The 26,546-nt window shown below is 38.7% G+C and overlaps 1 protein-coding gene across 3 annotated transcripts in view; it reads left to right on the top strand.

Moving 5' to 3' along the window:
• The window catches only part of BABAM2 (BRISC and BRCA1 A complex member 2), a 170,254-nt gene that overhangs the window by 84,300 nt on the left and 59,408 nt on the right, over positions 1-26,546 (top strand). For all 3 annotated transcript variants that reach the window (XM_056357722.1, XM_056357721.1, XM_056357720.1), the window contains one exon: positions 6,145-6,254. In XM_056357722.1, coding sequence (XP_056213697.1) covers positions 6,145-6,254 — 110 coding nt within the window. The remainder of the gene's footprint in view (positions 1-6,144; positions 6,255-26,546) is intronic.

Here is a 26,546-nt window from a genome sequence, read left to right as displayed (position 1 = left end):
GGAATGATCAGCTGCAGGCTGGGAACCTCCTGGAGCAGTTTTGGCCTGACCACGCGGTTTGGAGGCATCTGCAACATCAGTAGTCTACATGGTATCTCTTTACCCAACGTAACATCCAGTAGGTCAAACAGTTTGTGTGCTTCTCCTTACCTCATTTTGATCCCCAAACCAATTGCTGTTTGTACTTAGAGTACGACCCTAACAGCCCTACAGAAGCCCTGCTCTCTGGTCCATTTGCCAGGCCAGAAGCTGCTTGTCCTCTGCAAAGTGTGCCAATACTCTTCCCACACATCCTTTCCCATCCCTTCTACCAAATTCAAAGTTTCTTCTCATTCTTGGCTTACAGTTCATCACGCTCAACCAGATTCCTAATACCAGGTCCTTGATTTATGCATCGAGCCGTTGCACGCTCTTTCCTCCAAGCCTCGTGCCGCCTACTTCTCAAGTCTTCCACTTCCATGGAAAGGCAGGTCCTGCCACTGCCTGGGAAAAGCCTGCAGTTGCTTACAGTTTGTGCCTTGTTATTTGGTACATGCAATCACACTTGCATGCCAAATACAGAAATACCTCCTCTTCAAAGGATACTCTAATCAAAGGTTTCAAGGCAATTAATTCTTTGTTGATAACTAAGAAAAAGTAATAACTGATTTTCCAGAGTCTGCATCTTTAAAGAAAAGGAACTGTAATGTACAACTTGGTTGGACTCCAGGCACAAGAGGAAATGGGTTATAGCAGTTGTGACTGTGCGGAGCAGATGTTTTGGTTGGACTGGCTATCAACCATCTGACTCATAATAAATTGTCAGTTCCAGTAAATTCCCAGTTTTCAATTACAGTAGGTAGGATACATGAAAACAATGCTGTTTGGATAGTGTATTTAAAGTGGTTTTGATGATAATTTTCATAAACAACTCATTCTAACTTTGTAAAAAGATTAAATATCTTGCAAAGGGAGCAGCTGTAAACATTGAAGCATGCATTTGAATGTAAGTTTAGACTGATATGATTGAAAACTAACAAATGGCTGTTTAGACAGTGCTGATATAATTAGAAGTAGGATTTTAAGTTTTACCTTGAAGTCTTTTTCTGAAGTTTTTTTGGGGGAAAAAAAAAATCCAAAATGCCTTCAAACTCCATTTTAATCTGTTCTGTGCTGCATTTGTATTTTCACATGGCCTCTTGTTCTTGAGTTTCAAAAATACAAATGTAATGAAACTTCAGTCTGCACTGGCTAAGTAGATAAAGGGTAAATTAGAATAAAATACCATGAGCTTTCTCTTTATGTTTTTCTTTGTGAAAAGTTTCATTTATTCTTCTAAGTTGTTGCTAGAAGGTTTCTGCAATAGTAAAAAAAAAAAAACCAAACCCAAACCTATGGGTTGAAAATCTTTAGGATGTTTTTGGTTTTTTTAAATTTTGTTCCTTTCTCACCACATTCCTTTACAAAGTATATTCTGGATTTCCACAGCACTTTGGTGGTTTAGTATAGGATCAGTCCACACTGTGCAAAGTATTCTGTAAACATAGGAAACCCCTTGCAGTTCTTGAGAAAGAAAACTATTTTCAGGGTTGGATGTTATATCCATTTTTTTTTCCTGTTTGATTTGAACGGGCATTTTCTGAAATGAGGGAAAGTTTATTTTATAAAAGAAAAACGTGATAGCAAGAAGGCAGAAAGACACCATGAAAATCTGTGTTGGATCTTTTACATCGCAGTGCACTAGAGGGGTGGGGGGTTTGCTATCAAACATGAGCCTGTTGTGGAAAAACTAATAGATGTGCATTATCACATGCTTAACTAATGATTTCAAGCATTTTTACAAACATTCAGTTTTTAAACCTCAAAATTCCTGTGGCCCAGGATGTGTTCTTTGCTTAGTGCAAGTTCACTTTAATAATGCCTTCTGTAGAGTCTTGTGTGGAAAAAGTTCTGTGAGTATAAAATAGCACTTGAATGTGGCAGTTCTAACATTGGATGCTAACATTTATAGAAAATATTCTTAATTTTTACAAAATCAGTTTTTATTAAGTATAAAATTAAATCTTTTAATAAAGTCCTCTAACATTGTGTTGTGAATTAAATACAAATTACGAGAAGGAATGTGGCAAGTTAAATATTAAAAAATCTTGTGACTTTAGTTCAACAGTCTCTTTTTTTCCTAAAAGGGAATAATATTGCCAAAGCAATTGGATGTCATTCTCTCTTTTGAAGCCAACAGAAAAATAAAAATAGAGGTGATTTTTGCTTTGCTGCTCTGCTTAAATGTGGCCTGTTCTTTGAGAGAAATGCGTTTGCAGAAATGGGAGAGGGGGGGAGTTTGATAGGAAGGTTTCAAATAACCTTTGGTTTTGGATGCTTTGCTGTAATGGAAGGATCTCAGCCCTTGTTCTGGGGAAATGTCATTGTCTGCTAATACAAGGATCCATCATCTCACCTAGTCACTAACAGGTTTGTAGGGGTGACCGAGAGAGAGATCACTGAAGGAGTTAAGTTGTGACTGGCACAGACAACAACAAAAAGGTCTATTAGTTGAAAAGCTTTCCACAGTTTATGTGTAAGACATGTGGTTTTGGTTTAATTTCATAAACCCCAGTTGTAACAGACATACTAGGATTGAATGCAGTTCTACCCAGCAGATTCTTGCAAAAATAAAAGTAGCAAAGTCTGAAAGGAATGAACGGTATGGTGTCAGAAGAGATGCTGTCGTAAGTCTGTGTAAATCTGCAGCCACCTGAGCAGTGAGGTTGAGCAGCTTCTTGGTGTTGCTGCACTGCATCTTTTAAAAGCTACAGAAATGCTGGGGGTTTAGGTCTTTTTTAAGTTACAATTTTCATGTCTCAGGGCTGAAAATATGCATCCACTTGAAAAGTGGTAGTTACAGAAGAATGCCAATTTTTTTGTCAAATTTGCATTGGACAGTAGCTGTATGAACATAATGCAGTGCTGTGCTGGCAACAGGAGTTACAGTAGTGTTTGCAGTATGTTATTTTTGTAAATGAAAAAAAAACATGTCTCAGTTTATTGCTCTTAGTACCCACATCAGTTTATTGCAGCTTAACATGCAAAGATACCGTGATGATTTATGATGTGTGGGTGTTTTTCTTCTGGCATAAATCTTCGTATTAAAGAAGCCACTAGTGAGTGTAGAAAATATAATATAATATTACTGTATGGGTTAGTGGATGCTGTAGTGGTGTTCACCTAATCTGTTTTGGGGTGGGTTTTTGTTTTTTGATTTGTTTTGATTATTTTTGATCAGTAAGCACCTGGATGATATTCTAGAAACTGGTCTTATGCATGGTGTCAATCTGTGTGTGCACATGAACTTAAGCACTAGTGCTAAATGCAAGATTAAATCAATTTGGGTTTGTCTGTGTAGCTTGTAAAATGCATATAGGCTCTATTCTGTAGAAGCAGATTATTTGAAAAGAATTACAAACAAAAGAACGTGCTCTCGGAAGAACCCTATACATACATGAGTGAATGTATTATATCATAGAATCAGACTAGTTTGGGTTGGAAGGGACCTTAAAGATCATCTAGTTCCACTCCCCCTGCCATGGGTAGAGACACCTTCCACTAGACCAGGTTGCTCCAAGACCCATCCAACCTGGCCCTGAACGGTTCCAGGGATGGGGCATCCACGCTGCCACCCTCATAGTGAAGAATTTCTTCTTTATATCCAATCTAAATCTGCCCTCTTTCACTTCAAAGCCATCACCCCTTGTCCTACCACCACAAGCCCTTGTACAAAGTCCCTCCCCACTTTCCTGCAGCCCCCTTTAGGCACTGGAAGGCTGCAGTAAGGTGTCCCCGGAGCCTTCTCTTCTCCAGGCTGAACCACCCCAACTCCCTCAGCCTGTCCTCACAGGAGAGGTGCTCCAGCCCTCTGGTCGTCTTCGTGGCCTCCTCTGGACTCGCTCCAACAGGTCCATGTCCTTCTTCTGTTAGGTGCCCCAGAGCTGAACGCAGCACTGCAGGTGGGGTCTCTGCATGTGGAGCGGAGGGGGAGAAGCACCGCGGCAGTGCGGGAAGGCCACACTTCCTTTAGTGCAGCCCAGGGTACAGCTGCCTTTCTGGGCTGCAGGCACACGTTGCTGGCTCGTGTTGAGCTTCTCATCAACCAAACGATTATATGTGCTTGTCATCTCTTGAAGAATGCCCATTAAAATAATATCTTTGTAATCATTAGCATTACTACTTAATCTGTCTTAATAGTTCCTTTGTTTGACAATTAGCAAATTAATGGGGAAATCCAGTTAATGCCACACTCAGCTCCAGGAGTAAAGGCTGTTCTTTATTTAATCTTTTTTTCCTTAATGATGGAAATATATGAAATACTGGGGAAAAGGTTGGGCAGGGGGGGACTGCATTTGTGTGTTTGTCTTGTTGAAAAAGGCTTTTTAATCTGTGGTGGTTCTTCTACTGTAGATGATAGTACAATGGGAACGTCATGGGTCATGAGGTCCTGTCTGTTGCTGTTATGTGCAGCCATGTTATGTAATCCCATCCATAAACGGATCATACCCCAGCGGGACAGCAGCTAGCTTTTGTCCTCACCACTCATACGGAGTGCTGTCCTGCAACCTCAGGTTAAAACCATGTTCTGATTCCCAGCCGTAATGTGCTCGCACTGGTTTTATAGGCATTTCAGAGTACACTTCTCTTTCAGCTGTCAGAAGTGAGCTGCACACCGAGGCAGAATTCAAGAAAACACTGTCATCTCTGTCTCATTTTTCATCTAAGACAATTAGGCTTTTTTAAGACCCATTCTTCAGGGCAGCTTATCACTACGTTTCTTGGCGTGTTGTGTTCTGCACGTAATAGCTGGTATGCAGCTAGTCTCTCTGGACGTTAACAGTTTCAGTCCTGCCAAAGCTTTAAATGGCACAAGACTGTATTCCTGAAACCACTGAGCAGTCACTTTTTTTTTTTTTTCTTTTTTTTTTTAACCTCCCCAGATACGACAGGGTCTGCAGTGTTGTAAGTGGTTTGCATGTTCCTTCCTCACAGCTGCTTGTGGGACAGAGCAGACCAGGGCACGCTGCACCATGTTGATCTTGCTCTGAGCACGTATCTGCTGGGTTATCTGTTTCCTCTCATAATTTTTCCAAAACGGATGAAAACAAATGCATCTTGGCAAGTTGCTATGTACATATGCACAAACATGTCAAAGGATTTCTTTGTGAGCAGCAAGTGGCACCATATTACTTGCTGGCGAAGAAGGTGGCTGCACTGCTAACTCATTACTTTCTAACTAGAGGTCAAGAGCTTAAATGATGTGTGTAGCAGAAAAACACTTGTTCATACTGTATGTGATTTATGAATTGGAGAGATGTCCAGTCCTAACCAGAAACAATTTGTTCTAGCTGATCCCAAAACTGTAACTGATTGTTCTGATACAAAGAAAGCCTCAACTGTGAATGCATTGACTGTCATGGTATTTAGCATGGATTTTTATTTTTTTCCCCTGATAGTATAGAGTGTGCAGTCTTTGCTGAAAGTAATGCATGGGTTTAATTTGTTGGAAACCTGGGGACAGTGACTTCTAGATACAAATTTCTGATAACAAAAACGTTTTTCTTCCACAAGAGAAGTAGGAGTTGAGTACAGCAGAATTTTTGGATCATATACTACTTTGAAAAATAACAAATGTAAAATCTGTGGTCATAACTCAGTGATATTATAACATTTAAAAAATGTCTTTGGCATTTGCATCTGATGTTAGTGTGAAACCAAGAATTCTTAAAAGTGAAATCTGCATCTTTACTGAAATATGTAGTTTAGCTATTTGAAGAAGAGCTACACTACTGTACTCTTGTTAACACTGTAATTGATATTTTAATATTTAAAATATTAAAAATAATAATATAAAATTATTAAATTTTAATTTTAAATTAAAATTAAAATAATTAAAAATAATTAATTGGTATTTTAAAAGAAATTAAGCATGGCATAATGTCTTTTTAAGTACTGGTACAGTAAGAAAGATTTGCAACCTATTTTTCAACGGTTACACTTTAAATTCCTCACTTAAGTGTCTCCGAAATAAATTGGTATTTGATACATTAGTTGTTATCTGTGAGCTTATAAGTATTCAGTTTGTTATTTGCCATTTTATATTTTATTATTTTTTATGTACAGGATGTGAATGAAGATCCTGGAGAAGATGTTGCACTTCTCTCTGTTAGTTTTGAGGATGCAGAAGCTACTCAGGTTTTTCCTAAGCTGTACCTCTCCCCGCGTATTGAACAGTGAGTGAGACTTTTTTATTCTGTAGTGTTTATTCTACTTTATCTCTGAACTTTTCTGTGTTTTCCTGATATATGTAAGAAATGTTGGCTAGGTGATAATGTACTGGGTTTTTTTAAATCGCTTAAAGTTATAGTGATTACTGCAAGTATGTGTGTGGTGGAGAAATGACAGATCCTCTTTTGGCTATTTTGTATCTAAGGCTGGACCACATATGGATGAAGAAAAATCATTGGCTATATGTGATATTCTTGTAGCATCATAATCTATGAGAAGTGTGCTGTGTTTTTCTGTAGCAGTATATTTTGAGTGCCTTCTATGGTACAACATACTGATAGCATTTTTTCGGGGGGAATCTTTAATTTCTTTTTATTTTGGGAAGGTAAGTTCTCTGTGTAAACATAATACATTTGAATAAAGTGTTGTTGAAGCTAAAGCACTTCAACCATGTTTGAGGAATTTGCAGTTCTACTAAGTTACTTTTTTTCAGAAGACTATCTGAAAAGTGTGTTGAACCTTACTGGTCTGTTTACCAGTTGGCAAACAGATTTGCTGAGAAATTAATTTCTGCTCCTAAAATGGAAGGGTGAGGATTCGAAATCAGTCTGCTTTCATTAAATTTCTCTTCTTCCAGTTCTGGAATTAAGAGTGTCTTAACACTTCTCCTTTGCTTCAGCATCTCAGTCTTGTCATGTCTGCTTCAAAAACACAACTACGTTAGACTGTTCAGATAGACAACAGTCAAACTGGTCTAGCGTTGTTTCAGTGATGTTTTGTTTTTCTGTTTAACTGCAATGACTTTCCTCTGAACTGGTGATGACACTTCTAGGTAGAGAAGAAAAGATAGTAAACACTGACTACTGTGTTACTATTACAAAACACTGACTAGTTTTGTAATAACTCAGTGATAAGTTTGTGTGACTGAAAGAACATGGTATCTTGACATTTTGCTTAACAGGGCATTGGTCTGGATACACTTTTAGAAACAATTTAAAAAACAAACCTCAAGATTTGATTTAGATAAAGGCGTAAGACTTCCTAGATTATTTAAGAAAATGTAGATTGCACATGCAAACACACACAATATGTTTAGCAGATTTTATGTTTTCATATTTTTATCAATTCACTACTTTCTGTCAGTATTAGTTGAGGGAATAATTGTAGTCAAATATGTAATTAACCTAGTTCCAAAGGGATCTTCTGCTCAGCTGCTGTTAAAAGCAAATGGGCTGTCACTAGTTTCCACTGTATTTTCAGGTCTAGTCACATGCTGATTCTGAAATGTAGTTTCAGGCCACCCAGGTATGTTTGTCTAAATGACCCATGTGCTAATGAATACATTGCTTATTTTCCCACTTTCAGTAGTATCTTAAGAAAGGTGTTGACCTTTTGATACCAAGCAGAATAGCAATACAAAGCAACTCTTTGTCTTCCTAAAAGTGTGGCATTTTCTGTTAGTGCCCTGAAGAATATCTGATTTTAGACGTGTGATGTAGAGCAATATAGCAGAAAGATATTTGAGTGGTGTTAGTACATTTCTGACGTGTCTGACTTATTTATGGTTTGGTCATTTGTAGCTTATGTAGTCATGTTAAAAGCATACCAGTAAACCCTAGAGTTCCATGCCACACCTTGTCATGTTATCTATGTATCAAAGTTGAGATACTTCACTCGCCTAATTCAATCTGTTCTCATGCATTTGTAAGGCACTTGTCACAGCATCTAGATATGGGTAACCCATAATACCAGCGTTCTTTGTGAGCTGTTGCACCTTCCTTTATTCTACTGGCTACTTCTTATGTGCCATGAAAAAGTGTATGGGTATGTTTTCAATGTTTGTTCAATTGCACTTCAATAACAAAGATACAGTTGTCTGTTGTTCTTTCCCCGAAGTCTCTGCTCTGTTTAGCAGGGGCTGACAGTCTAGATATTTAACTTTCCAGTGTTTGGGAACTGAAGCAACAATGCGTACTTTTTTTATAGTTTTTGCCAAAAGTACAAAAAGCCTCAAGAAGGCCTGAGGATTAGTTTAATGACTTGAGGCCGTGGCATGTTACATTTGAATTGTGTTCTGCTTATAAAAGTTCTTTCCTGCTGCTAACAGTAATTGCATCTACAAAAGCCATGTAAGCAAATTACCAGTGTATTCTTTTTTTATGCAGCAGATTTTGAGGTGGAGTAAGTAGTAGTTGACAGTTCCCAACATAACATTCCCAAGTACTCAACAAAACAGGAAAAATAGCAAATTCCCACAATTATTTTGCTAATACTAAACTCTCTTCACCTTAGGAAGAACGAGCAAACAGGAATAGCATTTTCCTGACGTATGAAAAAACATTTTCAGATAGAAATGTTTCAGCTTTGTAGAGATATAAGAGCAAAGGGCCTGTATGTGTAACGTGAGTTATCTCCTGCTTTCTCAAGGGGTTTCATTGCTTTTCAGCTCTACCATATAAACATGCTTTCCCACATTGCATTTTCTAAAAACGATACATACCCACAGATCTTGTCAGCAAATTTTAGCCCTAGTGATACGAATATAGTGGTTTTGCTCTGAAGGGTTATTGTAAAGTAAATTTGCTCTATTTTTAGATGGATAGTAAACATAATACTAGTAAGACTTAGGCTGCTCCTTGTCATAGACTCTGGAAGACAGATTTGCAAAAGGAGGGACATGTACTAACGTCTTAGTTCCAAACCATAAGAGGTGGATGTCGGTTGGCTTGAAAAAGCTCATATATTAAAGCAGGGGGTTAAAAATGCAGTAGGGAAGTATTGTGGCTCATTCGAGTCGATATGGGTGTTCCATTGACTTGTATGGCATGGTGTCTGGCTGCAAGAGTGTCAATTCCAGTTCTTACAGTAAAAAAACAGCCCCACACTTAGGGATGGGGAGCATTTCTGTTAGTTTATTAAAATCTCAGCAATAATGATTTATAACTATACCTGGTTTAATTCTTTCATTAAAACATACTAATTTAAAAACATTCCTTTAATTACTAATTGTTCAAACAATCAAACAGCAATTGCTAGTCAATTTTTCCTTAATTTGAAATTGATCACAAAAAGCTTTCATTTTATAATTTTAAGAATTCTTCTTATTCTAGATTGCACTACATCAATAAGCAGATAGATGCCAATAGCAGCTGCTTTTAATGATTTCAAAAATTAGATTAAGTTAAAATAAAACATGGCGTATTTGTTATGTATTTTGTTTAAAAGCTACCATCATAACTGTAGTATCATAAAAACAATTTTCTGCACACTTCTGGAGGGAAGTGGTAAGCTGGGAAACCCCACAGACTGACCACCCAGCTTGAGAGGATGGTGGTGTCAGCATCCGTGAGCGTGTATCTCCAGCTCGTCCTGTGCCTCCTCCCGCCTCGGGGTGTGGGACTGGCTGCAGGATGCTCTTCATCCCAGCTGATGGCTGCTGTGCTTGGGGAGAGGTTCAGAGAGCTGGGCAGTGTCAGTACCTGAGGCCCTTCACTTGCTCATCCACTTGACCTCTCCTGCTGTTAGGCACAGACGTATTCTGAGGCTGCTTTTGCACTCCTCTGCATGACAAGGAGCTGCTGGGATATTTGCCATTTATGCCTCTGACACATTTCCACGTGTTACACAGCATGTCTCTAAACCTGTCGATAGAAAGCATCTTGCTTGGCCAAAATTGTCTTTCTAGTGAAAGTATACTAGATACATGTATGGAAAGGATATTTGTAATAAAAATACTCATCATGTATTTGATTTTCGTTAATTAAAAGTCAGTAGACTCTAAATCCAAAAAGTCAGTGCAGGATTGAACAGCTAATTTCTATATTAATGCTTAAAATGTGTGTCAACATACTACATACGAATATGGATCAGAAGTCTGGGTTTTTTATTAAAAAAAAAGAAAAAAATGTGTGTGTTATTTTTCCTTCACGAGTTGTCCATAAAAAGAAAATAAAAATTAGTTTGTCTTGGTTCACATTTTAAGGAAAAAAGATAAAAGGGTAGAAACACTGTTGGTCAGTGAATGCTGTGTTCCCTGGATTCACACAAATAATCCTGTCATAAACACTGTTGTCCTGGAGGGCTTTTCTCTGATAAATACGCAGACATGAATATGCTAAGAAAACCAGCTGTCAGTAGAACTTGTTTTGCTTAACTGGTCAGGCTCCATGCTTTGGGGATTGAAATGGTTGGGGTTTTATAGGTCTGGGAGCTGTGCCAGGGGGTTCTTCGTGACTGAGGGTGGTATTCAGAGTTCGGTGACTGAGTTTAACCTTCTCATATGGGCAGAACCTGACCTGAACTCTTAGACTTTGAATGTTTCTGTATGTTTTTCACTGATGGGAAAGAAAAAAAGAAAAGAAAAAAAAATTAAACATGTGTGTTTGCTTTAAGGTGTTTGCTATCTTTTACCTGTCCTTTCTGCTGGGAGTTGGAGAAGGAAGACCGTAGAATGTTACCCATTCACTGCCAGGTACCACCTCTCGCTATGTTTGAGGTGCAGGGGTGCTGTGAAGGGATTCACCTTTAAAGTTGGCATGCTGTACTGCTGAGCGTGTATCGCCGGTTGAAGCCTGCTGTTTCAGAATGATTATGAATACACAGTCTAAATGAGTGGTCATGTTTAGGCTTTTTTATGTATCTGTCTTTGTAGAAGACAGAAGTAAGAAGGTCTTCTATATGCATGTGGAAATGTATGTATTCATCTGAGTTGATGATTTCAGTAGGATTGTTAGTAGGCAGCCAAGACAGTCCGTGACTTCTTCAAATCCCAGAGCATCTTTGCAGACATGGGAAGCAGGAATAGCTGTTGCTTTGCAGGGCTTTCTCTTCCCTTAATCCCAGTTTAGTCATGCCTCTACACAATGCCCGAGTCAGTGATATATCCTGCATACGGTATGTGCCATGTCCCTGTAATCCAAATCTTCTGAAACTGCAGCCAGCACCTGATTTCCAGTCTAGCTCTGCTTTGCAACTCGTCCTGTCCCCTAAAAATCATCTGTGTTGCTGCGGCCACCTTTTGATGGGCTGTTGACAGCTTCAGAAGATAGCAGGGTAGACTGGGACTGACGGGGAAACAGATCGACTTGCACTTCTATCCTGGGTGTTCAGCTTTACTGCCTGTTCCTTTCTTTTCTGAAGGTGATACAGAACACTTGGTGAAAACAGTCGCAGAAGTAAGATTGTGTGTCCATCATCTAAATGGTGCTTTGATGCTGGATGTGTGTCAATGCTGTCCTTAAATGGTTCAGTTAGTGAGATTTTTAAGATACCTTTCTTTCAGTTAAGAGACTAAGCAATTAGACCCAATCATTGAGTCTGTAATACTTAAGGCAGTTCAGTGGGACTGATTGTGTTACTGGGTAACGAGGTACTAGTTTCTCTGTATAGAAGATAAGGGGCAGGTTTTGGTCTGGCGTATGCTTTGCAGCAATCCAGAGTTCAGCGTTGCCTGGAGTCTCAGAGCAAAACTTTGCTGAAGATGGAGAAGGGTTTGTGTCTTCTCAGAGGTTTTTGTCAGGTTTTTCTCAGAGTGTCAGCCTTGGGTGCCTAAGGTTCTGTAACCTGATGGTGGAGGGAGTATTTTTACAGGGTACACCAAGTACTTTACCCCTTAAAGGATTTTCTTGTAGAGTAGAAAAATATGTATAGAAAGTAGAATTAACAAGAAATTACAAAAGAAAACAGAAGCGTGATTCAAGACAGCCCTTTCCCACTCCCTTCCTCTACATACTTTTGACTAGAGTGAAGTGGTCTACAGAAATTTCAGCTGTTTTAAACACATCTGTTTCCCTTAGGTACAAATCTTTCCGTTAGTGTTCCATTTTTTCACTTGTTTACATATAGTTTATTTCAGGCTACCCTAATTAAACATCCAGTTCTGTCTCGTGTTGTCATATGCTATGAGTATACCATGTTTCATTGCAATAATCCCTGTTTCAACACAGGCATTTCTAAGTACCGTTGTAAAACTGTACTCCTCTAAAATATCCTCCTCAGCACTTTTACTGTGTTATTGCTGCTTCTAGGTGTGTTTACCCTCCTACAAAGAGTGATAATGAAGGGAAAAGGGAACAAAGTAATTTTTCTTTAGGACATCAGGCAGTATTATTCATAAAGGTGTTCTTGGTTTTTTTACTGTTGCCCATATGTTTAGACTTGTATCTTTGTACAGTGAAGTGTCAGAAACACTTTTAATTGGTCAAAGCTAATTCTGGCAATGACACTGAAAATTACTGTCATCTTAGTTACTAGCTAGGCCAGTACTTAATACTTTTGAAATCTTCCCTTCTATTTGCAATAGGGATTTCTTTTCCATTATTTTCTTAGATTGTGTTTACTTTGCTACTTACTGAAATCCATTTTAGTTTTACAAAAACTCTTACTTTTGATGCATCATATGTTTTTGGCTTTTCTATTGCCTATGTTGTTACACTTTTGGGGATTGGAGGGTATTTTTATTGCTGTTCTGACATCCATGGTGCAATACTGAAGTGCCTTTCTCAGATACTTCCCCAAGACATAAGAAACACAGCAGATTTCATCTTCCTTTCCTGAAATGTTTTTGTAGGAGAAAGGGAGCTTGCTGAACAGAGTCAATCCATGTTGGTGCTGAATTGTCTGTCTGTCACAGGTGGCAGGATTTTTTTCATACCTAGGAATTAATAGGAATCTTTTAGGAGTTTTATGTAGGACCTTTTGTCCTAAAGAACTGTGTGCGCCAACTGTAGGGTCAGCTTGAACTCCTTGAAATGTTTTCCTTAAAATCAGTTAGGCTGACCAGAGAAATTCAGAACAAGTCTCATCTTTTCTTATTTTGTGGCTTTTGATATGGCCGTGATAGAGCAAGCCAGAAGGTCTGGTAACTGGGGTTAAATGTTAACCTAAAAAATTCCTAAGTAGGTGTTTCTTGAAAATACAATGAAAAATTCAGGTCCTACGTGACTTGTAAAATTTATACGAAGGGCAACCGAACTTGGAGTTTGTCTAGAGCTAAGTTATTTGTGGTTTGATAGATAATGTGCTGTTGTTCAGTACTACTTCAAAAAACAACAATAAAATAGAGAGTTGCTGGGAAATCACAATTGAAACAGTCGTTTCTCTGTTGTTAAACATGCTTAATTCCACAGACTGTCTTTTTGGAACAGAATAGCTCTTGTGGAAGAGTGCTTCAAAGTTACTGACTGCATGAAATTTAAAAATTATCTGACAAGTCTGAGACTTTTGCCAACTTATCCTTAAATGTAATCGCATGAGCAGGTCATGGAGGGTTTTCCTTCAAGCTCGAAGCTGAGCTTTAGCTGTTCAACTGTATCCATTTTAACTGGTTATTAATTACCAAGACTGACAAACAGTAGTTACAATGAGTTAATTAGATTTAGTCTTGGCAGCAAATGCAGTGAGTATAGAAAGGCACATTTACTCAAGACTTATGAAAACTCAAATTTCCTAGAGTACACTTCGAACCCACTTTTTTGTTGCTGCGTGGGTATTTTTCCCAGTTCTTGATGTAAATCCAAGCCCACCACTACAGAACGTGATACCATCTTTCAGCAGAGTACACTTTACTGAAGCTGATTTTTTGCGTATTTGGGATATGTGGCTTGCTTTCTGAACATGGTGACTAAGTCAGTTGTTTTCATAGAACTTCACTCTAATTGCGATCTGCACATTATAGTGTTCTGTCTTCAGACTTTTCCTATTTTATTACTTAAAACAGGTAAAAAGTCAGCTACTGTTTAATGCTTGCTTCCAGATGGTCACGTTCAGTAGGTAGAAATCTCTGACTGCTTGGAAGTGAAGAGTTAAGGATTTTCAGATAAAACCTCTAAAACAGGTGAAACGCAGAATGAAGTTGTATGTGAAAGACCTCAGTTTTAATTGCCTCTGTTGTCTTCTCCCCCACCGCAGCTGGGGAAGGCTGCCAGTACTCACTGGGACCTGCGTTCCTGTTGCTGGCATTTTGGCAGGGAACGTGGTGGCATGGGGAGCGTGGGTTGAGGAGGATGGCAGAGGAACAGCCCTACAGGGAATCTAATGGGCAGGAGTGAAACTGTAAGCGGAGGGATCTTGGCCCCATTGTCTGTGCTACCAAAAGAAAGGATTGAAGTGTGTCTTTCAAGATTACCAGAGTGGCTCATTCTCCTTTTCTCCCATAAGGGTACCAACCCCACAATAGTACTAGATAACCACCTCTCTATTTTCTTCGGGTTTTGCTTCCCTTTTTCCTGCCAATAATCAGTGGCATTTTAAACTTGATGTCTCCTTGAAAGGAGCTTTAATACCTCCTTAATTATCCATTGTAGGAAGATTCCATTTCCCCAAAATAAATCATGGCTGATTTTTTGCAACATGACTGCTGGGTTTCTGGGTGTTTCCTTTTCCCTAATTATTGTCAAGAATGTGATTCCCTGTAGTGCTGATTTAATTTAAGGCATACAAGGCAGTCACTGTCTGTCCCACTACTGAACTCCACAAGCTACCCGGCTCATGGGAGTGGTAGCTGAACACCCGCTTCCTTTCAGCACTTGCGTATCAGACCTACCTGGAGAATAAGTATAAAAGACATATTCCCAAATTTGAGACTTTGTTGAATATTTTTTTCCTAGGTAACAGATTCCCCTTCAGAAATATTGAGAACTTCTCTCATAGGAGCTTTCCTCTGGAGAATCCCCTTAACAAATCACAAGGATTTCTTGAATTGTAAAACCAACACAGGCATACTGTAACTATACTAAACTTCAGCTTTCTTTAAATGAAAGTGCAGATTGTAGGCAACTAAGAAAAGTAATTCTTTAAATAGGAGTCGCTGTATTTTGTAGGTTTACTTTTGGAAAAACGTGTAAGCTGATCTTTGAAGAATGTAGAAACAGCCAAAAGCATAGCTGTGCAGAGCAGCGCTTTATGCAAGTCCCATATATTTTGCATCTTTCATTTCTCTACAGCAAGCAGTTCTTGAAGACTAGCAGGACCTGATTAATCTGCAACCTGGAAGAAACACACAGGAGGTAGTTTGAGCTGGCCTAGGGGCCACCTTACATCCAAGGAGTTGCATACTCCTTTTATGCTTAAAGAAGCTTTTTTGTTTGGGCTTTTTTCTTGTGGAGCTTTTTTCTCCCAATCACAAAGAAATTTTCTTGTATCTGTTAGTCCCCTTTTGTACCTCAAATGAGCATTGCTGCTCCCTGCTCTCTTTCACTGCAAGTCAGTGAATTCTTCTGCTGTCTTCAAGTTGCCACAGGCTACAGCTAAACTGTGGGATCCACCTCTGAGGTTTTCATCCTGGTCAAATTCAAAACTGGTGTCAGGAAAAGACCTGGATGTTCGGCATCCCACTCTCCACCCTGATTTTTGTTGGAGGAAACTCCTAAGACTTGGATAGGGAGGAACCTGTGTGCTCCAACAGGTCTTTGATCTGGATGATTAAGAGCCAAAACTCTGGTGTGCACTGTGAGGCCCACCTGCCTTGCATAATTTCTGGGTTTTGGGTTTGTGGGATTATGGGGTTTTTTTGTGCAGTCATTGATATATCTATCTAGGAAAATATGGAAATGCTTATTCAAGACATTTATCAAACGCAACATGGGGAGCAGTGTTTTGAAATCCTTTAATTTCAGTGGTTTATTAACCATTCCTGTCTTTCATGATTTCTACAAATCGTGTACCCGTTGTGTTAATGGAAAAAAAAATGGGACTTTTTTATGTGTGGTTTGGAAAAAATACATGTGTGTCAACAAAGGATATTATAAAATTTAAATCACAGATCTCATGTGATATTTAATATGTGCATGCAGTATGTGTCAAACTTCCCACAGAGGAAGACAAGTTAAATTTGGCAAGAATGGAAACTTTAGAATACAAGAATGTATAGTCTTTTTTTTGGATTTTAAAACTAAATTCTTCGAGCCAGTTTCTGGTCAGGGGCTGCTGAAAATACATGAGGAGGAAACTTCAGCTATTTAACAATTTCAGTGGGCAAAACCCTGTTAGTACCAAAGCTGCAGACGCCACAGTGCGATGGAAAAACCTGTACAAATAGAGCGAAACAATTCTGCTTGCAGATATTTGCTGTTGAAGCCAGTAAAAGGGCTGTGCTCTTCTGTGTGGTTTAGTGATGTCAAGCACTACTTGCTGGAGGCAGCTGTGCTACTGCAATGCTTTCCTGACCTTAAATAGCCTATATGCTGGGTAATGCAAGCATTCAAATATAAATACAGGGCACATAAGGACAGAAGGAGGCCAGAAAAGCCATCTAGGCCCCTTCCCTCCCCTGAATTAGTCAGTGCTTTCCTCAGTATTCTTCTCTTCTGGTAGTTGTCCAAGATATTTACAAAACCGTTTAGACTAATTGTTCCCTCGTGTTGCCTCGGTACTGTTTATTCCATATGTTAAGTACTTGCGTGCAAAGCAGTTCTGCTCTTCAGTGTGGCTGCTGCTTGCTTTCCTTTCCTTTTCCTTTCTTCGTGGTTGCCTTTGATAGTAACCCAAACAGCTGTGCAGCCTCTGCCCCTGGGAGGCTGCGCGTACCCCAGCAGCCGCAGCCTGCCGCGGCCCCAGCCCGCCTCCCAAAGACGGCTTTCTGGGACGTTTGGCGGAGGTAATTCCTTTGGGTCATGTTTTTGGTCGACTTCCCATATATATTTTTGGTGGGGTTTTTTGGTTTTTGTTAGTTTAATATTTTTTCCTTCTACACTGTAATGGTAAGATGGTTAGGTGGCGTGTATGCATAATTATATAGCAATCCTCTTAATTTGTTCCATTGCTCAAAGATTGTCTGTGTTTCTCTTGTAGTTACGATGAGGACTGTGTCACTCGCTTCCTGCTATCTCAAATCCTGTTGTTTTCAGTTGGTACTCTTGTTTTCGTTCACTTAGCTACTACCAACGTTTCTCTTACTGCCTTTTTAAATTATTTTTTTAATTTTTAATTTTTAAGTGTTGTCTGTTTCTGGTTTGGCTGTTTGTATTTAGCTCTGCACACATCTCTGAAAATGCGTTCCATTTTCAAGAAGTGAGCCTCTGGGTTTTTGCATGTCAGGTAGCCGTTTTTCCTGCAGTTGACATAAAAACTGTGAGGGAAGTTGAATGATGAACGTACATCACGACAAAGGAAGTCTTGTTGAAAGTTTTGGCACTGTTTGTTCAATGAAAATCTAACAGCCCATTTAATCATCTGATACATGGAATCACTGCACATCCAGAACAGTCATTTAGCATTGTCTATGGTTTCAGTGCCTTTGTTCTATTTACTTTAAAACATTTTAACATTAACTTTTTTTAATAACACTTAAAAGAAATGTAAAATAAACATCTTAAACATTATTTGTCTTTAGAATTAATTGATTTCATTTATAGAAAGCAAAAATACCAGGTTTTTTATGCAACAGTGAAAGCAAAAAAATTCCATTATACTGTATTAGTCCAAACCTGGATTAAATATAATTGAAAAAACTTTTTTCCCCTCCATGACTGTTCTGTTTGGAGTGCGTGTCTCAGCAGTAACAGGGATCGTGTTTCTCAGTACTGTGAATTTCTTTACTGATTTGGAGGCCATGCCAGTTTGTGAAATACATCAAGTTCTTTAACCTGTGACAGCTGTGGTGGTTTTGTAGAAAATTCATTTGCAGCAAATAAGTGGCAGATTTCACATCAGTGTCGTAGAGTTCTTTGTTAGAAAGGAACTCTGAATCATCCAGCCCAGCTTCCTGCTTGGCACAGGACTACCACCAGCACTAGCTCAGTTTTTGTCGAGCAGAGCCTTTGTCCAGCCATGTCTCGAATGCTTCCCAGAGTGGAGATCCTACAGCCTCCCTGAGGAACAGTTCTGCTACTCTCTGTGGAAGAGTAGCTCCTCTGAAAGTCTGGTCTGAGCACCCCAAGGCTGCCGTTGGCCCAGTGCTTGAAATCATAAAGGTCTGTCTGGATTGAAGCTGTGCAGTTTGCTGTAGCAGTATTGTACAACGTCGTTAACAGTAAGCCATTTATTGTGGTGGTATGGAAGCAAGGTACTCTTCACCCTTGAGGTGCCATTCTTCTGTTTCAACTCTGAATCAACAACAGAAACCATAAGCACTTGCGTCCCCCATAAACGAGGCTTTTTTTAGGTAGTCTCAACTTGTTTCTCCAGCAACACAGAAGGGTGAGGTCTTAATGATACATTGCTAGCTAGAGTTTGCTCTGGCTGGAGGTCGCGATGAGCTGGTACAAAGTTAAGTTCCCATCTCACTGCTGACACAGTAAAGGGACAGCATGAGGAAGCGAGGCTATGAGTCTGCTGCATTCTGAGGAGTATCGCTTATGCATGGTCCTTTGAGACCAGGTAGTACATGACAATTTAGAGCAGTGTAGGGCCATACAGGGCCAAAAATCAAAGAATTTGGGTCAGTATTATAGGTGGTGTTATGTCTTGTCACACCAAGGCACGTAGTACAGGGAAATCTCTTGCACTTTTTAACTCTGTACACTGAAGGCTTGTAGTCTTTTTTTCAATACACAAATACTAATTTGTGTTTTCCTTTCTTAAATTTCATGTACTACAGCAAAATGAAAAAAAAAATACCCTGAAATAGAACACTAGTCACTAGAAGTGAATGAATGATCTTGGCAATGCAGCTGGCGTTGCTGAGTACTTTCTATGTACAACTGAGCACACTTAAAATGCTAGAAAAAAGGATAGATTTACCCTGGGTTTGCTTATTATACTAATACTATGAAAGTCTAGCATTCTATTTTTGTTCATCTACCAATCTGTTCAGCATATTTTGTTTAATAGTTTAATGGTAGAGTCTATATGCAACCACCCGTATTACATCAGACTGTGCAACTGGAATGTTGTTTACTTTTCACCAAGGCAACTCCCTGTTTTTTGTTAATTAATATCTAACAAGGTCCTACAGCTGACTCCCTTTAAAGTCAAGAATGTAGGGGTGTTCAGAATTTATAGGCACACTGTGCTAAGACCTTGTAGCAACAGCATGTTTTGTGCAACTGACCTATTAAAGGAGACAGTTTGGGGTGATTTTTCTCATTTTTATATGTGCATATATTCTTTCATTCTACCTCAGTTATCTTGGACAGGTTACATTTGTACCGCATGTGTACAGTCCTTTAATACCTGGTGCCGTGAAGGTGTTTTCTTAAGCAACAGAATAAAACTATGAGAAGATTTGTGGAAAAGTCTTCTGCAGCATTAACCACTCATGTTTCTGAGATGGTCAAATTGGCAACTGTGGCTCGTGTTTAAAATACAAAAACATTTTATTTTTCTTATTTTTGATAACAGGACATCCTTCAAATGTCTCAACTGCAACAGTACCAGCAGGGATTTTTTTGTTAAATCTTTATGCATTTTGTCCAGGCTTGATTTAAAAATATGCAAGGAATACAGTATACACAATTTTCTTAGTGCTATTCTACTGATAAAATGTTTTACTGTCTTCTAATCTGAATATTTGTAAGTTTTTCACAAACTTTAATGTGTTTATCATCTTGGTACCCTTCTGGGATAAGTCAGGATGTGTGAATGTGTCTATGTGTGTCAGAAAGATTTCATTATTAGGAAACTAGAACCAAATAAGAGATGCCCTTTGACAATCTCAATCTGCAACAGATAAATGTTGCGAGGCTTAGAAATGTGGTCTTCTTTTATAGTCAAATTTCGTACCTAAAATGTCTTCCCATTTAGTGATCCTCCTTAATTACTGCCCTCACTTAGCTGTGTAGGCTGTCTTGAGGCTATACTCATTTAGGTGCACTGGCATCTCCACTGTTGTTATTTCAGCAATATGCTCTAAAGAAAATGAAATAAAAAATTCAGTACATGCAGAAGTACATTTCTTTCCACCATGAAAAAGGTATTTTTAATAATTCAGTATATTTTTTGAGCCTTGACCCCTGCCAGAATATCTCAGAAACATAGAGATAAATAGATATTGCAATTGGCAAGCTGATTATAATTGTATGTTAAGACAAGCAGAAAAGGTCTTTTCATTTAGTTCAGTTCTAAAACCATGTAAAAATACTGGATTCTATTTTAAGAACGCATAGTAGGTGAATAGTGTTCCATCCAAAATCTGCCAATTACTGGTTGTGTTTGTGTTCTCTTGATTTTTTAATATTTTTTTTTAAGTTCCTTTGTTGTAGGAGGACATCTTGGCAGAGCTTCACGTATGTGGTTAACTGCTTGCTGAGCCACAAGCAAATAATACTGTACAGTTAAGCATTTCTTCCTGCATCACCAATTTCTATTCTCTTGGGCAACAGGAGTTCAAATCTGGGCAAAGATGACAGGCATAAACCTGTCTGATTGGATTAATAACATAGAAACTGTTGCTAGCCTCCATAGTAATATTTTAAAGTTGGCCTTGTGGTAATTTTCTCAACCTAGATTTTGATTTTTATTGTACCAGCAAATAGATAGGTGAATAACTCTTGAATCCTAAAGGAAAAAAAGGAGAATCCGTTTCCCATTTTCAGGCTTGGCAGGTACAAATTCTGCTGAAGGAGGTCAGAAAGGGTACCTGGAAACCTGATGGGCAGTGATGATTCAGAGACGGCTTCCCAGTATATGTTGGCTGTGGGGGGTTTCTTTTTAAACACTGTGTCATTTTTGCTTGTTTGGCATTTGCAGTCTCCCAAACTCCTTTGCTTGGAAATAAGAAGTAATTAGTTTGAGGAAGCATAAGTTTTCCAGTCAGTGTGTTCATTCACACCTGGAATGGAGCTGTGAAGTAGTTGGTTTGCTTATTAGTCAGACAGTCTAATAAAGAAAAAGGGAGTTTTGATAAATTTATTTAATCATAAAATCGATGCTGCACAGGGAAGGTCATACTTGTTGTTGTGTGTTGCTAGGGTGAATAAGCTGAAATTTTCCCTTTTATCATAACCTTGCAAAAAGCTCAAGTAGTATATTTCGGGTAGTAGGATCTATATTTGGAGTTGTACATTTGAATTGAATGCACAGGAAAAATCTATCTCTAACTTAAATTTGCTTTATTGTGCCTTTGCAATTGTGGTGGAATGACAATAATCGCTAACACTTGGAAGGGTGCAGTTGTGTTGCAGGAAATCACAGCAAGCTTTTGGGAAAGCAATTGTGAAATTCACATGATGATGTTCAAGGACTTACTGTCATGTCTTACACCTAAGACATGGCATAAATTTGACTTCAGTTCTCTTCAGACTGCTGCAGTAGGCCTTTGTAAGCTCAGCTTGTAATATTGTACATGCAATGTGAGACCTAGATCCTTAGGAAGGAAGAAGACAAACATCTTTTGGAAATTAATTTGGTCCTTTGGAAATACTCCAGTGTCTGGGCAGTCTTGATATGGTACCTGCTGAAGAGACTTTCACTGATTAGGATACCAGTTCCTCAAACTGATTTTTCAAACCTCACAACTGGGACTATTTTAAACTCTGTTTTATGTTGAAAGTATCCAAAAGATTTGTGAAAGTGTAATGCATATTTGAATTAACTGTTGGAGGAGAAATATATGTCATTTGGGTAGCTCTTAGTACTCATATGAAAGAGGGGGAAAAAATACACAAAGTAACACAAAGAGTTTGGGGATTGGTTTGGTTGTGGGTTTTTTTCTTATGAAACTGTAAATAAATTTGCAAATGTAAAAAAAAAAACAGACACCAAACCATAAACTATATCTCATGAGTATATTTTTAATACTCAAGTGCTTCCCTAAATCCTCCAGTGTCTCCAGCAACCTTTCCCTTCCCTCCTTCCCCTCTTCCCTTTTCCATCCTTTCACCCCACAGATTCTCAAAGTTGCTACTCTGGGGACATTTCTGAATCTCTGTCTTCTCTGTCACTTTGTTCAAGTAGCTTACTCCTCTTGTCTTGCCAGGCCTTGCCAGAAGTCCCTTCCTTGCTCTTTTAACTAAAAGCAATAAATGTTTTAAGTATAGTTCTTTTTTTCCTAACCACGAGCTTTTGCTCTTTTATTCTCCCTCTTCTCTTTCCGTTGGAATTGTCTGTGTTTCATCTCCCCTTTAATGTGTATTGACATTAAAGGAAAGATGAAAACTCTGGGTCCTGAAGATTCCCTGGTCATTCCCTGGTAGACAGATGGTAGAATTTTCAAGGTGAAGTATGACAATTTAATTTTTTTTTTTCCGTCTTTGGGATCTTGAAACATCTACCCTAAGTTTTGGACTTGATAAATAATACTTTGTAGTCAGCCATTCTCCAGACTTCCTTGCTTTTATATGTACTGCATTTTTATTTCTTCTTGCAGAGTTAGAAATCAGACCATGTATTGGACATAAATTCCAACCTTTCCCAGCATTTGGCTAGAGGAGCTACAATTAGTTATTTTTAATCCTGACCAAGCTTGTATAAATGTTCTTCAGGTTGACAGTAATTAGACACTGAATAAATACATGCTTCCTTGAAGCATAGCTTTTCCAAGTACTGACTATGGCTTTAGCTAGGTCATTTTCCAAACTAAGTCCCAAAGAGAAAGGAATTTGGAGCAGGTGTTACACAACCCATAGGAGCATAAGTTTGACATGTCAAGAGCTCGATGTCATCTTTTTTTCCACAACACATGGACTTTGAAGTCACTTACTAAGCAATAAATCTGTGTGTTTCAGATACTGCTTTTCATGTATTGTCAGGTTGAAGGATGAAAATAAGACATTCCCCCCAACCAATTTTGTCTTTCATACTCTGAAAATATTTAGGATACCAATTATATTAGAAACTTATGAGTATGCTAAATCAAGTTGTAACAGTTGCATGACATTGGTTTGGAGGACTTGGAGAATAGGAAGTGATGAGTTAATTACAAGGAATAATCTAGATATTGGTATGCAGTACTTGAAAAGTTTGTGATGTATATAACCATGACCTGCAGACTCTTCAGTAATGCTGTTGCAATCAGTAATGTCTAACAAAAAGCTACTCTTGTCAGGTCAGTCAGAAGAGAGATGCAAATTATTTATATTTCCTTTGTGTTTGAGAAGCGTGTCTTTGGTTGTGTAGCTCAGGTGCTGCAAAGAGGCAACACAATTTTTCAGGAAACTTGGCTCTCATAAAAGAGTGAGAGAGTTCCATTCTTCTTGACCGCTTTTGCTTTTCAGCACAGGATTTCATGGTAAGTGTGTCTTGGATAGTGAACCCTTATGCCTCTGACTTACACAATTCTAGAATAATATCAACCTTCAAATGTTTGCTTTGTTGTAAACTTCAAGTGCTTTTTTTATCCTCTGATATTCTTTTTTTTTTTCTGAAGTTATTTGTACTTAAATATACAACCTGTATTCGTCCACAGTAGGAAATTTCTGATAACTTACTGCTGGGGTTTTTGCTGTGTCATCAGTTCTCCAACCTGTTACAGTGTTCAGGGATGGCGGCAAGCTAATAAGAAAGGGAAGGCTGGGAAATCTATTAATGATTGATTATTTTTTTTTTAAAATCTGATTTTAATATAGCAAAGAATCTGAACAGCAATTGGGAACCGAGTTGGTTGTCTTTTCACTCCTCCTAGATAGTTCTTTGGTCTGATAGTCTCTTCCATGCTATAATTCTGACAAACCTTTTCTGAACTCCCAGTGAAATAGCCAAGGACTGACTTTGCCCATAGCGACTGAATTTACCTTCCATGCTCAGAGGGGATTCCTGTGGGCTTTTATCCCAAATTTGCAGGGCTAATATGGAGATGCTGTTATTGTTGCTGCCCTATGGCAAACTGTTCCATGGATTGTGGATTTCAATATTGAGGTGTGCTAATTTGCAGAACATCAAATAAATTGGTCTATCTAGTTGTACTTGATAATATTTTTTTACTTCCAAGTTCCCATTAATAAAAATACCTCAAGTATCAACTTAAGTTTGCATTATAACTCTCCAAAGAGCAAACAAAGAAGAATGTTACATCAAGTAAAATGTTTGTAGTTGTCTTTCCTCCCTCTCCCCCCACCTCCCAAAAAGGTTAAGCAAAGCTAGCTGGACCTCTTATCACCCACATCTCTACTATGTTCTGCAGTGCCTTGAAAGCAAAGAGCACAGAAACAGCACCAGGCAGTAGCATTGGGTAATTACAATTTTGTTGTCATTTCTTCATGTAGGAGGCCTTAGCAGCAATGTCTTGATCTCTATAAGACCTTTAAGCACACCTCCAGCATTGCCTGTAAGTGGATCATCACTAGTTCATAAGCGCATCTCTAAATCACTGCCACGTTTGGGGAATGTGGTTTGCTTGCCCTCCTCTCTGGGTATCTGTCTTGCAGCCAGCCATACCTGTATCCAGCAGTATCATTGTGCATGGGAATTTGCTGATCGTGTCTTTAGGCCAGTTGTGTCCTTAATTGACTCTTCCTACTCTTGAGAAGTTTGACATACTCTGTTTCCCAAAGTAAATAATGTTTGGGGTTTGGTTGTTTTGTTCATACTGTTTCATCCCCACGAAGGAATGAATAGAGCCGTTTTGTAACCTTGACTCTCAGTTTACTTCCTTCACTCTCTTCTTAAACCTCATCACAGTAACTGTTAGTGTTTCAAATTATCTTTCAAACAAGTACATGCCATCCAAATCATGGTGGTATGTGAAATGTAATATTAGGCAACTGTTGATATTGTTAGAGGGATTGTATGTTAAGCTGGGGTGGGGAAGCTAGCGCAGTACGTTTTGCAGAGCTGTGCATTTTTAAAAATGTCGTCATGATCCCTGGCATATCAGTTGTACTTGCAGTAGAGGGCAGGGTCCTACACCTTCAGATGGAGTGCTTTTCCAGATGTTCCACCCAGCCTGAGTTCATGTCAGACAAGTCAGGTCATTGTTGCAGAGTTGAGGTATTCAAAGGAGAATCTTTATTTCTTTTTATCAAATCTAAAGCTCTTTGAAGGTATACCACCTTTCATTTTGCTGACTTTAAAACCTTCTCGGGGGGGAAAAAAAATACAATGCTTCTAAAGTTCTGGGGGTTTTTTTGCCCTCATTAGTTCAGGTTACACTTAAAACTACTTTCACTGCATTTTTAAACAAACCCCATCATTTAAACAATTGGTATCAATTTTAATCATATTATACTGTGACAATCCTTTTAATTTTTTTGATGTTAATAGAGAGATGTATTTGTGATTAAAATTTATCACTGTAAACTTACCTTGCAGTAGCATCTAAATATGTTGCCCAACTAGAAAATTACATACATGTGCAAATGATAGTGAAGTTTATAGAAACAGGGTTAGCACTTACAATATTTTGCTCAAATAGTTCTCCAGCCCTAAGCTGTTGGTGGCTCAGGGACTTTGATTCATGTGTGTTCAGTAATCCTGAATAGATTTCTCTTCTACTGACTTGCCCAGTTTACCCTTTGAACATACTGGAACACAGAATTCCAAGCTCCACTACATCTTGCACGATCTACCTCCTTTTGGCTTTGAATCTAGCTCCTGTTACCTTGGTGTAATGCTGCCCACTAGTATTGGAAGAGACAGCAGCTAGTCAATGCTTATTCACATTTTCCACATCACTCATGTTATGGTTCTCGGTCATACCCTTGCCCTCATTTTCTGCTTTCCAGACTGAGTCATCATGCAGACAACTTTCTACTTCTTCCCTCATAATCCCATACTTTTTTGGTTGTTGTTGTTTTTGCCTTTTATTTGGTGCTGAGCTGATGTTTTAACTGATCTGTCAGTCATAACCCTGAGATCAGCTGAACGTTCAGCTTAGTGTCCATAATTTTATATTTTTGGTTAGGATTGTTTTTTAAACATGCATCACTTCATACTCATCTGTGTTAAATCTTCTATTTCCTGCTATCTTCCAGTTCTTCTGCTTCAAAGCCTGTTTATTATTCTTAATGGTTGGAACTTGTCTTGACTACCCTCAATAACATAGCATCACCGGACTGCCACCTGGCAGCTCACCTGTTTGCCAGATCATTTTGAACATTTTGAACAAGTCAAGTCGCCACTGAACCCCCTTGCTGACTTTGCTGTTAGAAGTAATTATTTACTCCTACTTTTCAGTGACTCTTTCAAAGAGCTGCCGTAGGTGTGTGAGACAGGACTACTCCTAACTGGGAAGGAGTCGGTATAGCTTTTACACAGCATATATGCACACATGTGCTGAGAGGGAGGTTCTGAAGTAAGAACATTACCAATTTGTCTAAAAATTAGGGAAGCCCTCACAGGAGCAAAACCTAACTTTCATCATGTATTTGTCATTTCCATGACCCCTCCGTTCACTTGGTTTTCTCTGGGTAAAAGACCTTTATCTTTGCTGTGCTTGAAAACTGGGTACAGGTGGCTCTTAGGATACTGTTTGTTAATGTTAAATT

Source organism: Falco biarmicus, chromosome 12 (assembly GCF_023638135.1).
Source record: "Falco biarmicus isolate bFalBia1 chromosome 12, bFalBia1.pri, whole genome shotgun sequence".
NCBI classification, from domain to species: Eukaryota; Metazoa; Chordata; class Aves; order Falconiformes; family Falconidae; genus Falco; species Falco biarmicus.
Note: the sequence above shows the minus strand (reverse complement) of the source record. Positions and strands in the feature narration are given on the sequence as shown.